General features: G+C 42.7%; 1 protein-coding gene across 1 annotated transcript; it reads left to right on the top strand.

Moving 5' to 3' along the window:
* Positions 1-3,379: 3,379 nt before the first annotated feature.
* Positions 3,380-15,486, top strand: LOC112454888. The gene is made up of 3 exons (XM_025016519.1): positions 3,380-3,851; positions 4,028-4,281; positions 9,861-15,486. The coding sequence occupies exon 3, from the start codon at positions 9,898-9,900 to the stop codon at positions 15,484-15,486; it is 5,589 nt and encodes a 1,862-aa protein (XP_024872287.1). The 5' UTR covers positions 3,380-3,851; positions 4,028-4,281; positions 9,861-9,897.
* Positions 15,487-15,761: the final 275 nt, after the last annotated feature.

The raw sequence follows: 15,761 nt of genomic DNA, 5'->3' as shown, positions 1-15,761 counted from the left end.
TACATATGAAAGAAAGAGAGAGGATAAGAAATTGTGTGCACTTTGTCAAACACATGTGCATTATGCAACGATGCTTGTTTCCTGGCGTAATTACGCGTTTTGAATTTATAAATATTAATGAGGCACTCGTCTAGACGGGTTTCCCCGCTTCAAATTGTTGCTTCAAGCGGTGGATCTTCTTTAAAAAAAAAAACGAGAATTGAAAAGTAGGTTGTGTATATCGTGAAAAACTGTTGATTCAGTAATTCCATGATTAGCATGAATCATGAAAAGAATTTAGATGATTATTATTAATATATTTTGATGCGATCATACATTTTACATTTTTTTATCGTAATTATGTATTTATATATATGTAATGCAAAAGTTAGAAGAAAGACTAATTCTTTATTTATAGAGATATTTTATTAATAATTGTTACCACATGTGGTTATTGATTGAATTTTGTATTTCATTGAATCATTAAATAATTTTATAATACATTACGAGGTAATCTATAAGGATAGCAAAAGCGTTCGTTGTTCATTGATTTCATTCGCTTATTGAATTAATCACTATGATTATGGAACAACCACTGATAATGTAATCGCATATTATATTGATTAGGCACGTAGGTATCATTGTTTAACGAACAATGAGCGATGCATAATTATGATCTGCTGTGCCATTTTATCTATCATGTTTTTGCTTTACATTTTCATACTTTGCATATTATCGCAATGAAGCTTATCATGAAATATCTACAATTCTATTTCAGATTGTTCTAAATAGTATAATATTCGTGCAATTAATACTTCAAAGCGTAATATTCAATTTAAAAATTTTGCGTTATAATATTTTTTATGTGAGTATTGTTATTCCTATTATTTCGCTGTTTGCACACGAATAATAGAATCTTTTACAATGAGATTTTATTATAAAATTTTATTATAAAATTTCAAAAAATAAACCACCTTGTTTATCGCTGGTTTGTCTACCTTATCGGCTACTCTCGTTTTCGCATCTTCTAGTGTACCCGTCGTTTATCGACAGTAGGAGTACTTGATGTTTCCTGAGCCTGAAGAACTGTGTCACCGGCACAATCGAATATACCAGGATTGATCTGCATGGCAGTCATAAGTTTGGCGAACTTACAAATCCCGCGAGCACAACATACTCACGTTTTATAAACAATAATGCAATAAACATTTGAGGGAAAGGGAGAGTAAGATACAATTTAATTTAAAAATAAAATAGAAAAAATACGAATAAAGAAAAAAAAACTAAATCTATACACGTGTCTAATATAAACGGAGCAGGATAGCAAAAATAAATTTATTTTTTATTTATATCTCTTAATTAAATAAATAAAAATAAATAAAAAGGATATGTAAAGAAGGATGTACAATGTACGTGTGTGATTTTAGGGATGTCTAATTATAAAAGACATCGCTTTAATATCTTTCATTTTAGAACTGTGAAAGGAATAGTTCGGAGCTGATTTAGACGTTCTATAGGATCTGTCTTTAAAATTAATTACAATAGTATCTGACTTTTTTTTTGTTTGAATGACAGGATGATGGACCTTAGATAATGGGCCTTAATATTGTAAATAGGACAATGCGGTGCGTGAGTATTGATTGAAGCAAGTATTTATCAATGTCGATGTTCTGGCCGCGTAGACGATAGCATTATACATAATTCAAATCTCCGTGACCTCGATATTCCGCTATTGAATTTTTTCGTACAGTCGAAGTAACACGCCGGCGTTCTCGTATCGAAACTCAGCTGCATACTCGACGTTTCTTGCGCAAGCAGTCGTTTACCTTGCAACTCGAGTACACTGGGTGTACGTTTGATCGATAAATTATGATCGCACGACCAACGTTTTGTTCAGTCGAAAGGAAAAAAAACCGAATGGAAAAAATGGGGAAACAGAATAAATATCCTGGAATGGATCTAAGAATCACAGAGAATCGTGGAGATTCGATTCGATACGGGAGAAACAAAAATCGGAGGACGCGAAGGTTGAACAGCGGGAGACTCGACGTACGCTTGATTGAAGCCGGAACAAAAAAGAAATTCATCCTGCGATCGAAGGAGAAGGTCTCAGAAGATCGAGAGACCGTCTTGATCTCGCAGGAAACTTCAAGTCACAAGCCTTTCCTTCGCATTACGGATTGTGCACGCTATCCCATGTATTTGCAGAACGCACGTTGTATCGCGACCATTTCTGTTTGCTGTGCGATAAAAAGCGCGATAGACATGAAACGCTTTCATTATATGAGCTGGGCAAAATATGCAGCGATCCTTTTTGCAACTTTCAATATTTTTTAATTGTTTCCTCGATGCGCGGTCTTAAAATCACGTCCAATAAAAAAATAATCTTTATGGAGCAGACCGAGCAGACGCATTCTTTAAAACTGATTTTTTTCTAGTCTTTGTAGATATAATTTTCAGAAGATGAGAATAACTGCGATTGTGGAGAATAATTGTCCATAAATCAGAAATAAATCATGCTGTTCTATAGAATCGTGATAATACGAGCTGGCGATAACTACCTCCGCGGTAATTCTCAGTTCACACGCAAGGTGCTTTAATTAAAATTCCATTTGCTTGTTCAGTTTAATAGGAAGTTTTCACTTGCCCAGGTGCTCCTAGATTATCAGGTGGTATCTGTCTATTCTTGTCTTTCTTATAATTCCGGACATACGACATAATTTAATTTCAACACTGAGCAAGCATTACGTAATAATAAAAAATAATTACATACGTTTAATAAAACATTATGGTAAAACATTTTTACAAAAATTTTTCCGAGTTTTTATATAAGTAATATAATTTTTTTAGAAAATTTCTTAAAACCAAAATGCATTTCCATTAAAAGAAAAATTTAAGTCAGTAATGATTTATTCCTGTAAACTATCGCTACAATATTTACAGATTATTTTGATAATAATTACATACATGTTAGAATCAAATAATTAACAATTACAATTTATATTTTATTTATTTGCGGTTTGTTCTGTACAAATCAGTATAGAGAAATATATTGTAAAATATTTAATATGTATCCTCTAAAACAAATAAACTTTTTTTAGTAATTAGGGTATAATCAAGATTGACAAACAATTTTATCAAAAACTTAACTACATTCGACTAAAACTCTCTTCCCGCGATCATTGGTTGCGATCAAGAACGACTTTTATCAACGACTGAGAATCACTGTAGTTTCTCACCGATACCGCTGATGTGTCATTGGTAAATACATATGTACCTGTAACTTGCGTGTTATCAGCGTTTAACACGCAGCTCGCTCACAATCGGGTCTTCGCTCGCGTGAGAGGAGAGCCCGCGGAGGCTCCGTCTCTCTGCTCTCGCCAGTTTACGCGGCCAGTTCTCTCGTCCATTCTCTCTCTCCTCATTATTCCCTACCCTCGTCTCGCTCTTTCTCGCATTCCTAGTCCCCCCCAGCATTCTCTCTTTCTCGTACTCTACGTACATTATACGAACAACTCTTCGTCAGTCAGTACAGAGACATCGTTGCCGGCGCCTCGTCCATCTCACTCCCTCCTTCTCTTCTTCTTTCCTCTTTCTTTCTCTCTCTCTTCTTCCCCCGTCCTTTCAACCATCACCCTCCCTTTAATTTCGTTTAGTTTTTCTTTCCTCGTTAACCATGCCGTGTTATCATCTCCTCCAGAACCAGCGCTTGTTTCGGAGTTTTATTTAAACGTTCTTATCCGCGCGCGTTTGCGCTTCGTTTAAAGTCCTTCTTTATCCGTCTTGGTGTGCAAAGAAGAAAATGCCGCGAAAAATCGCGCTCCATTTGTTAACGGTGCGACAGTGGCAGTGACAGTGTGCTCGTGTCCGAGGTGTGACAACGATAAGAGCCCCTTCTCTCTACTTTTGTGATAAGGTGTTAATCCATCGCGTACCAGGAATACGCAAACCGGCGTCCTCGGTTTCTTCCGGCGAGTCGCGTGTTTTTCGTTAAATGCGCTTGGAAGAGCATAAAAACAACTCGGTAGCTCGTTTCTTTTTTTTTCAGCGACAATTGCGTTCGCAAAAGTTGCAACGCCTGCTTTCTTTCGTGAAGTCATCTTTTATTCTCGTTCCCTGTTTCTCGTTACATCGCCGATTTGATTTTCAAATAAATCCCAAAAGATGCGACGTGCGACACAACATAAATATGTAAATATCGTCACCTTTTCCGCAATCCTTTCGCCGTGACTTCGCTTTCCGCGATGTGTGCGTGAGTAGCTCCTGCAACAAACAGTTGGGTTGCAAGCGGACGAAGAGCTTGTAAGTTTACATTTTGCAACTTGTAAATCATGACTTACACTGTGTGTAAGTCGTGTTTATTTTTATCTCGTTCCTGCTTCGTGCATTCGCACCCAAGTGTGTCAATAACGGTCTCACGAAGGTACTGCTCGGTGGAAATAATCGAGACTGAAAATGAAAGCGTTGACAACATCCCGAGGATTATCGCGTCGAGTAATTAATGCTCAGGCAGAATCACAGATCGGCGTGACGATATCGTGACGGTGATGATTAAATTTAGGAATGATCGATGTAATCGCGAATGATGCCGTGCACGACGACGCGACGCCGTACACGATCGCGAGCATCGTTCATTATCATATTAGCGAGAATTGAACAGTGCTCGTTAATCTGTTAAACGTTCACTGACAGCTTTACATCCACCGTGCGATCGAAATCAGGGCTCTCATGAAATTAATCTGTTTCTTGTTTATTTCGCCGGAGTCGATTTGGTCGCCAAATATAATGTTCGTTACAATGCGAGTATTAACGTTTATGCAGTTTAGCTTCTCCGATATCAGTTACAAATTACAATAGTATCTATATTAGCTACATAGTTGTGTTAACATTTTCATTATGTGAAATCTAATTTTATAAAAATGTAAAATTTTAGATAAGATCCAGCCTTAATAACTGCCTGATGCTAATTATTCCATTATGCATTGTTGAACTTTCAAAATAACGATTATATAATTTGACAATCACGAAACCGTTACGTTAATTGGCTTCCTTATCTTGTTATTGATTAGCTGGATTGAATTGAAATTATGGCAAAGATCGATTCGACTTATCTTAATCTTATTATAGTAATTGCTTCTAGAAATATTGCTGTGACCGTATAATATTTTCGTTGTTGCATATTCATAGTTATAGGATATAATTTATATTCATAGAATATCACGCGACATAGTTGAATTTATCGTCGTAGAAACTTGGAGGTTGTTTGCCTGTTCAAAGGAACCGACGTGCTCTTGATGGTTATCTTCAGACAACCACTCTTTACGTTACTATGCATTGCATACTCGCGCATTTGCGCTTGTTACATATTATCTGCATGCGAATCGAGACGTGCGATATATCGTTGAACGGGTGAGAAGAAAAGGAAAAAGGGTATGAAATTTCCGCGAACTCTTTGGCGCTGGGAATTATTAAACGCCACATAGAAAACGTATACGCTGCAGTCGCTATCGGGATGCACTTAACCACTTAACGCGGAAAGAAGCAAACCGGTTTGTGATGCGCCTTTTTATCGAAAATCGCATATCGCCGGTATTTATACACCGGTTTCCGTTGGGGATTGATGAACGAACAATTAATACATAATTAGACTCGGATAGACGCCGATACGTAGACCTCGTTTTGTTTGTATAAAATGTGCCGACACACATCGGCGATGAAATCGCGCGCTCGTCTCGCGCTATCAGATAATATCATGCTCCGCACATTCGTTCCTGGAAATACGACTGCAGAATTGTGGTTTTCATAAATACAAATATGAACAATACTCGACTTGTGAATAGGCTGGCATAGAAAATGTTTGGCACAAAGACTGATATTTTTTTGTAATTCTAGCCAAAACAGTATGTTTCTCATCGAGGGAAATACATATTGAATGATGACTTTTGATCATTTGAGGTAGTATTATATTTTCTAATTGAGAGAGAGAGAGAGATTTCTGTTGTATTAAATATATGTGCATGATTTTGCGCATGGTGTGTCAGGAGAATTTATATTTTTTAACGACACAGAGAAATACGAGGGGTCAAACACTATCTTTCCTCGAATCTGACAAGTGTCTTTTTCTCTCCTTACGTATATCTGCATGCTATCTCGTCGGGTTAGTGCATTCCGCCATCGTATGCAAGCTGCGAGTCTCGATTTTTCCAGTCAAGAGACCGGATCGTACTTCAAACACGTGCAAACTAACTTATGACCTTTGCATTATCCATCGTTTTGCCGATTTAATCTAACGCGTGAGAAGGGAATCGTTATTGTATCATACCGTATATCGGCGCGAAACGGAGCATCCAATAACGGAATTGGCTCTTTTAACCTAGAAACACACCAATTTTAATGAAACGTAAAATACAATGCTGGAAAAAATCAACTTTTAAGCATTTTGGAAAATAAGGTCTTCGATTTATGAAGATAAGATCAATTTTTGTAATATCTGTTTTCTAGAGCATACTGCTGGTAAATATATTTTATCCAGAATTGTTTTGGAACAAAAAGAATATTAATAAACCACGTAAGAAAACTTTAAGAATAGAGTTTCTTCTCAAAATTGAAGAGACTAATTTCTGTTTCTTCTTATTGCGTTTGTTTGACATATTTCCATGCAGAGTTTTCGATATCTTATCGGAAAATTGTCCCATTAGATTTGTCTGCGCATGCGAAAAGAATTGATATACGTCTAACATATGTTAGAATCAATATTCGGGGACGATCACACTGTTATAAGTATGAGAAATGTATCTTTGAATACGCACACATTGGTATATCGAGTTCGCACTCCAAAGGGCCACTTCCGAATCGTCCACTTGGGATGCTATCTAATGACGATAATTAGATAATGAGTACCGCGATAATTAAGCAAGAGTGGCGGTACGCTGGCCGAACAAAGCGCGTTTGTCAATTACCGGCTTTGTTCTTCAGTTCCGTTTATTTCTGTGTCCCGACCGACTTGTCACGTCTCGCCAGCTCGCCGTTCAAGTTCTCTGGCTGATGATCGTGAAACGCGGATAAAAGATGATGGCGTTTCCGCGTTATTACCGCGTTATTCTCGCATACACTTCTTGCCGCCGTTATCTGCTAATCTACCGTCTTCAGCCTTTTTGCATTCATCGTACAGTCATTATACCGCGAAGCTAGTTACGTCGGCAGATATAAATTAATCCGGCAATAGGTATAATAGCGGACGTTCCGAAGTTCCTTGAACTTTTTTCCTAAACATTTTCATTTGTTCTTGTTTTAATTACGACGCAGTACAGGCCTTTAGTAAAATTAAATAAAAATATAAAAACCGAATTAACAAATATTTTGTAGAAAATATCGTGAGTCAAGTTCGTAAATATTTATTCGAAACGAGTTCAAGTTATCGTAATACCGTTGTTTCATTATTAACGCATGTTGTAACGTATTTCAAGCGTGCATTGTATCGTTATTATGTAACGCTATTATGTTTCGCTCGCTACTTGTTTTTATCGTAAAAAGCACACATATATAGTATGTTGCTATTTTTGTTAAATGAAATGTCGTGTAGTTGGTCTAGGTAAAAAGAACCTTGTCATCACGTGAGCGTATTCTTGCAATTGCGACATAATTGTGCATACGTCGCGTCACGCTAGCAAGTTATTTACGTAATCGGCGGCGATAGCAAGCAGATATTTTGCGAAACGATCATACCGTAAGTTAACACCGGTGTATTGGTTTCACCTGTGAATATTACGTTTCTTTCGCTTTCGTCTCGCTCTTTCGCGTCACCACGCATCGCGTTCGCGAGTAATACGAATAATACTCGAATCCTGGCCAGTCGATTGTAAACGCCTTCCGGGAAACGTCGGTGCGCGACCGCGCCGTTGCGCGGCTAACAATGTTAAGTTTTATTTGCGCGCAGCCTCGGACCGGAACGTGCCGATGAACGGTGCACTCACTCGGAGTGTCACGCGTTGCATCGGAATTAGATGCACTTGAAGGTGCGCCATGATAATCATTAAATCGCTTTTTCTTTAATCTTTCGTCCTTTTTTTATTTTCTCTTCTCCGGGCGTAAAGATTTTAAGCATGGAAAGCGAATTATTGGAACAGAACGAATACTAAGGGGATTGTTTCATTAATTCCGTAACCGTTGTGAGCTACTAGATCTCTGGGTCAATACGTGAGAGTTTACGTACATGTAATAGACATTCAATAGTCGCACGAGAAGGTAATCGCGTTCGTCAGTTGTTTGTGGATTTATGCAATATTAAACGTATTGATGCCAGATTAATGACGAGCGCCTCCCTTCTTCTGGCAAACGGGAGTGTAACGTGGCAAAAAGTAGTTCATTTTGGATATTGCAGTTAGTTTCTGGGTTAACGCGCCATTAAATAAATATCACGTGGCACATTGCAGACTGCGCAATCGGCTGGAGTTATTACAATCGCAAAATTAGGCAAAGGGATTCAGTACGTGCCTCTCTCGTCGACCTTTTACTTTTCCCCTCTTGCGCGATGAAAGTATTCCGTCACTTAATTCTTTTCTGAGCGAAATGGATCTTTTTGTATCTTTTTTTTTGTATTCGTATATATGTTTATCTTTCTTAGATGTACGAGAAGTTTTACTTCAGTTTTTTTCCATTTATCTCTGACGTTACCTTTTAATAAGTAATTCGTTTTTCTTTTGCTAACATCTTTTCTTACTTCTAGTTTAATAATATGTTATATTTACAAGATAACCTGCTCTGATATGTATTATACACCCAAATTAATAATGTCTTCGGAAAGCTTCTGCCCTACGACCGTGAATAAACGTATTTCCACTTCTGTCCCTTTCGACGTGTGTATCCTTGACGCTTACGTCACGATCCGGAGAGGGGAAATACGGGCGGAAGTGAGCACAACGGTATCACGGGGAAAAAGGGATTCGAAGTTGTGCGCGGTTGTGTATTCTCGTTTTAGACGCTTTGTAAGTTCCCGAACGAATTCGTTACGGTCGTTGCACTTTGCGACTCTACGCCGCGGCCGCCGCGATATCCTTCGAGAGACAGAGAAAGAGAGAGACGTTGACCGCGCAAACGAAGGCTACGGACCGAGGAGATTTTCCGCTTCGATGTTTAGAATATACGCGTATTTAGACTACACTCAGTTCGTTGGTGCACTCGCACAAATCTGGGAGCACTGGCACGTGCTCGTGAGTCTATACACGAGCGGCTGGTGCGCACATGGTCGCGTACGTGCACCACACGTACTTGACCGGGTCAAACATCGACGCGGCAGCCCGCAGCCACGATGGACTAATGGGAAAATTTCGAACGACCACGCAGACACTTATCTAGTTATCTCGAGTCCCCCTGTGCCCTCTCGACGCCTGTATCTCTGTATACATCGGAGCGTCTGGAATTGTTCATCGAATATAAAAGATAATATAAAAGATAATGGCATTAAACGAGGCGTCCCACTTGTATTCGATATCTTTTAATGGCAGATTCTTTGATTTAAATTTGACCTTTTTGTAACGAAAACTTCACGGTGATTATTATTTGTTGTACAGTTATGTAATGATATATGCAATATGTGTAAGAACTTTTTAGACCGAGATGATAAATTACCGTAGATAGCTAATATGTTTTAAATAAAAAAATAACCGATTGTGAGAGCTTATCTCGATACTTATTCGATACTTTTCCCATATATTTTGCTTTGATTTTATATAGATAAAAGGTTTCTTTTATCTCAATCTTATGTTCATGAATTTTTAGCATTTTTCATCTTACTTTTTGATCATACTTTTAAATTTGTTTTTATCATGTTGTAAAATATATCTTTTGGACGTGTCGAGAAGATCACAATGAAATTCTTTCAGGCGTCCTTGAAAGAAGAACGGCGCTCAATAAACCAGCATGGAGCCGAAGGAAGGAGTCTTCGGTAGCAATATCTCGAAAACGGATGTACGGCCTAATCGAGACTCATTTAAGGGTGACGTGGAAGAAGCGAATGCAGGAAACGTGCGAGTTCTGTCTGTCGATAAAGTTACTGTTGAAAAAATCGTCCTCGAATCGTCGAATGGATCGCGAGAAGTATTGCTGACGAAGAACGAGACTTCGAGGAAACTGTCTCTGAGTTCGGAAACGACGTCAAATGTTGTCAAATGTGTGAAAGACGAGCGGCAGAAATCGGCGAGTAACGAGAGATTTCGAGTCTCGTTACAGGAAGACGCGTTCACGTCAAAGTCAAAAGATACTGGTTTTAAGACCGTCCAATCGAAACTTCCTATTCCGAAGAGCCGGAAGAGCAACGGTATTTCAAGTGTTTCAGGCGAAGAGACTAGGATCAAGCCGATTAAGTTTGCTAAAAGTCCATCGATCAATAGCATCGTGATCGAAGGCTTGAATTCGACGAATGCAATTGTCAAGAAGAATACGGCGCCACCGAAGGTCCCGGAGAGATCTGCAACTAAAAATGAGCACGATTCATCTTTGATAGCGACTTCGGTCTCTTTCACGAAGGCAGAATCTTCAGAAGATTTATCGTCGAAAAGGGAAAAAGTTGTTGACAAGGTAGTGGCTGAGGTTAACCAAGAGCAAGAACTTTTCGAGACGAAAGACGTTGCGGATGATAAAAAAGGTGACGGCGGTATAAGCTCCGCCGAAATCGATAAACACAATGAGACGTTTGAGGCGACGGACGTGAACTGCAAACGTGAATCAGACGAGATTAAAAAGCAGGACGACGTTGATAGTCGCGGAGTTGACAGAGACGTGCGGGATCGCTTGGAGAAGAGTCAGGCGACTATCGACGATCTTCAAAAGAATCTGAGCACCAAGATTCACGCCAGCACCGCGCAAAGCTACAAAGAGAAACTGTTGGGCCTTCAGGCGAATTACGCTCTGAAGCCGCCGGTTATTGCGGATTCGAACTGCAGCGAGAGATTAAGTCCCAGATTCGACAAGGATTTTCTCGAGAGGCACAATCTGGATAAACGGCTGAAGATCGAGGAGAAGAGGCTGCTGGAAACCGATCTCGATTACACGTCCGACAACGACAGAGCCAGCGAGACCGACGAACGATCGTCGAGTAAGGTCGACGTCAAACGAAAATACAGCGAGAAAGTGACGGAGGTGGAGAAACGGTGGTCCGGGGAATATCTGGATAATCGCTTGCAACGGAATTCCTCGGAATCTTCGAAGTCGTCTTACGTCGAGGAATTCGGCAGCGTGTCTTCGCGCGAGAGTATCGTCGAGGATCGCGACGCTCGGTTGCTTTTTGACCGGAAGCATCCGGAAGCGAAGTTCACAGAGAGGCGAACATCGATCGACGAGTCGAAGAAACGAACTTCGGAGGAGATTCTTGAGAACAGTACCGTGAGCACTGTCGACTCCGATTCGTGTCTGGAGGATAGAATCAAGGCAGTCGATGAGGACATCGCCCAGGTGGCGAATCGAGAAGACGAAATACAGACGGATGATAATGACGATATCGATGAATCTGATCGAGCTTACGGCGACGAGGAAGATAAGGATTGCGTTCGAAATAAACAAGTAGAGAGAGATACAAAAAAAATTGTCACAACAACGGCGATAGTTCACGAAGATCTAAGCTTAAGAGAAGAAAATATTAAAAGTGACGCAATTAACGTTACTAGCGATTCAAACTCGAACGAAGTAAAGAATAATTGTAAAAAGGATATCGAGGAAGCAAAAAATGAGATACTTCTTGCCGATAGAAAGAATCTTTTAACTGAAAAGAAGAACGACAAAATTTCCAATTCTTTTACAGTTAATTCGAAAGAATCCATTGATCCGACTTTCGTTCGGAATCACAGCGGCAAAGACGGTTACGCAAATCTTATAAAGGAATTCACGATGGAGGCGGGATCGTCTAAGGTGAAGAAGGAAGAAAAGCAGAAGAAAAAGCTCGGCTTTCGGCGTCTATTACCGGCTATTTTCTCCCCGAAGGATTCTCGAAAGGATTACAAGAAGAAGGAGCAGAAGGAGCGAAGGAGGTACGAAGAGCGACATTTTACTCGTTATCAGCAAAATGGAAATTACACGAGGTCGCCGGACACGATGAACCTGAACGAGGACATCAAGAGAAATGTCAAACTGGACAACAGTCTGAACGGTTCCATCATCGAGGAGAGATTGGACGAGATCAAGCGCGAATTGTTTCCCGAGCAGGGACCAATTACCAGTACACCCGATCACTTCCTTCAAACGGACGACACGCGACTTCTTCGCGAGAGAACTCGAGGTCAAAGGACGTACACCGCTGACTCCAGTCTCAGCTCGATCGCGCCGGACGAGAAATGGTTGGAGCGAAGCGGACAGTTCGGTATCTCGGCCGATATCGAGCAGAATACCGCTCGATACCGGAAGTACGAGCAGAAGCAGAGACGCGAGGAGCAGGACATCCGGCGATACGGCCATCTGGAGCGCAAGCACAGTCTGCAAGAGCCGAGTCACGGCGCGCGTACTTACATTTTCCAGAGAAATCACGGTGCCTCCGGTCGAATCTCGGCGCCGCCCGGAGAACGGTATTTACGGTCACGAGTTATTCATCCCGTCGACAGGCCGCTACCTGAAATCCCACAGTCGCGAATCGAGCTGTCGAACTACGAAAATTACCAGGACGGCGTTGATCAGCTGTGCGACAATCTCAGCGGGTTTGACGTTGCTGACAACGTGGATTACCGTAGTCAGTCCGGGTTTTACCAGAATGACAGGAGCCTCGAGGTAGGTCTGATCCACAGTCCGCCGCAGTCGGTCGCTGCGCAAGTTAAAATCACTCGACAACCGATCGTGAATCAAAATCAGAGAGCGCCATTGATTGGGAGAAGCACGAAGTATCCGTCGTCCGGTTCTAGCCAAAAGTCCGGCGATTATGCCGACTCGAGTTGTACACCTAACTCGAGTCAGAAGAGCGAGTTCTCGCCCACTAGCTCGAAGAGCGGCGAGTACTATTTGAACTCGCCTCGTAGCAGCGCTCGAACTTCGCCTGCCGACCGGCCGCTCTTCGAAGATGCGCGTGAAGGGATTTACGAGAACCAAGGTCAAACCACGACTTCACAGTCTTCCGATAACTACATCGAGGAACACGTCTACGATGAAACTCCGTCGTCACCGTGTCGCGAGGAACATTTTACGAGCACGGAAGCATCGGAATGTACAGCGGAGAATTCGCCGGAGAAGACAGACGATTTGGTCTTCGAACAGAAATGTTTATCGAATCAACAATCGCCCTCGAAGAATTGTTCTTTTCAGTATTGCGAAGATAATGAAAATGCTCGAACGGAGTCGAAACGTGAAGTCGAAAAATCGCGTGAAGATTGTTTAAAGAGTCACGAGAACGCTGACACAAATTTGAAGAATGACTCATTAGCGTGCAATCAAGCTGAGAGATTATCCATTCAGAGCGTATCACTATCGAAACCTGGGTCGACAATAGCGATGTCCCCGTCGATGGGATCTCGAGCTCGGAGATCACAGCCCGACGATCAAATCTTGATAGCTTCGCCCAAGCGAGAAGTCATCTGCCAGTCACGAGTTTCTCGGCCATTGAACGAGGCCAGGCTCTGTGACGCGGAATCGCCCGTTCCTATAGCGGATTCGCGCAACGGTATCTCTGGCATTGTTCCAATTGAAGCGCGAAATCAGTACGGCGGCCAGAATTCTTCCCCCACGGGAAGATCTATGAGACAAATGAGTACATTGTCCTCCTTCTCGAAGGGTATCTCGCGTCCCGAGCCGATTTACGGACATCGCGGACAGCCGAGTCCATCTCGCAGTAACGCGGTAACTTTGGAGATGAGAGAAGGCGGACGCGAGAACGATCAGTTGCTGCCACCCGATTCGTACGGTTCGACCAAGCCGTGCCGCGACATCGACGAGAGAATAGCTCGGGTTCAAGGTCGGAATTCGACATCGCAAAGTCCACAGTCGTGCGTCTCGGAGACCAAACAAATGGTTAACGAGCCGGCGAGAGGAGTAGCACGGTCCCCGATACGCGAACCGGCTCGAGATATTTGTCAACAACGGCGACTCGATGCCGCTCAGCAACAGCGAACTCCGTTCACGGCGACCGCGTCGTCGTTGGAGGCTCCTCAGTCGTCGCCGACTGCGAGTCAGGACAAGATGTACATAAGCGCGAGTTCGCTTCAGCGAGAGCCGATTTACGAGCAACGCCAACGGCAGTATCCACCACAGCAGCCACCGCGACAAGTTCAAGAGTTGTACGTTCAACGAGTCGCCGACACGACGTGCGGTCAGCAAAGTCATCCGACTTGCGGACTATTATCGCCCTCGAAGAAAGAGACCAGGCAGCATTTGGAGGCATTTTATTGGCAGCAAAAGGCGCTGGAGGCGCATCGGAAGTCGGCCATCCCGTCGGCCACCCCATCGGCGAGCCCCGGTCCGAGGCAAATCGCGCCGAAGATCGATTTGCCAGAAATGAGAGAGGCGGTGTATTGGCAGCAGTTGAAGAGATTGGACGAGGAGCAGCAACGGCGGATCTACGAGCAGAATATGATGGAGGACGGGCTGTGCGAAACGTATCACAAGACGAGAACGGGAAGCCCCGCGATGCAGACCGCGTCACCAAATCAAGCATTCAATTTCAACATGACGGCGCTCGGCCCTGTTACTCACGGGGACGGATCTTACTGGAGTAACGTGCAGCAACGTCTCAAGATGAGTCCGACCGGAAAACCGCCGTTAATGCAAGCTCAAAAGGGCCAGAATCAACCGGTACTGATAGTTAGGCCGCAGCAGGCGCTGCGAGATCGTCAGGAGATGTCGATAAAGTCTATAAACCCGCGTGATCCCGCGGTATACGACGCGCAGAGATCGAAGAGCGCTTCCCCGCATTTCCACAGAGGCGACATCGAGCGCACCAGTCTTCACGTGACGTGCAGAAAACCTGTCGCGGATAGAAGAACCGGCACGGCATCCCCGGCGAGGAGACCGGAAGTCGGCGGAGTTTACGAGGAAGACGGTAACGACAGCGAGGGCAGACCTCGACCACATCCTATATTTAAGAGAGGAAGCCTGATAGGAGGCGACTCGATAGACCAGTACGGAAGTACTGGTCCCAAGAGAGTCAGTTTCTCTAATCAGCCGAACGCCGGGCCGGATTTAGCGGCTGGCAACTGGCCGACCAAACGTGGAACGGCACCCGAGCCGCCCACCAGGCGACACAAAAGCGAGGACAGCGCCTCGGATACCGACTCGGTGTTTTTGCATCAAGATCGACACGACGGAACTCAGGACGCTTCCTACGTCACCCGCAACGCGGGCCCGTCTTCGAGGTGTCGCTCGGACGGCAGCTGCTCGGAGCAGGAGTACGACGCTAACAAACCTCTGCCTCCTCTGCCTAAGGACTCCTTGATAATCACCCGCCGTGGAAACAGTGCCAGGAATTACGTCTGCAACGACGCCCGATGGAACAACGAGGAGCAACGCGGCAGCCGGCGAAAGCGGGGTGGTGAGTCTTGATTTATTTTATTTTTACTAAAAATGCTAGATCAATCTACGTTTGACACTCTAAAATTTATTACGAACGATATTTTAGAAAAGAATTGTTAACATTTTATGCGAATCGCTTTTCTCTCGTGAGATATAAATAATGTTGAAGTTTAAAAAAAAATCTAGAATAAAAGTCACAAATAAATTACTCCAATTTAAAAGAACAATTTTTAAAGTATCAGTAACTCGTATTGTGTGAGAACTCAGTCGCGAAGTCGTCGATATGAGAGAAAGATCGTTTTGCA

Source organism: Temnothorax curvispinosus, unplaced genomic scaffold (assembly GCF_003070985.1).
Source record: "Temnothorax curvispinosus isolate PA1 unplaced genomic scaffold, ASM307098v1 QBEX01005511.1, whole genome shotgun sequence".
NCBI classification, from domain to species: Eukaryota; Metazoa; Arthropoda; class Insecta; order Hymenoptera; family Formicidae; genus Temnothorax; species Temnothorax curvispinosus.
The sequence above is the reverse complement of the archived record's forward strand: the minus strand, read 5'-3'. Positions and strand labels throughout refer to the sequence as shown.

Excerpts from the sequence above, each read along its gene's own strand:
- LOC112454888 (XM_025016519.1), top strand. The coding sequence starts at position 9,898 with ATGGAGCCGAAGGAAGGAGTCTTCGGTAGCAATATCTCGAAAACGGAT.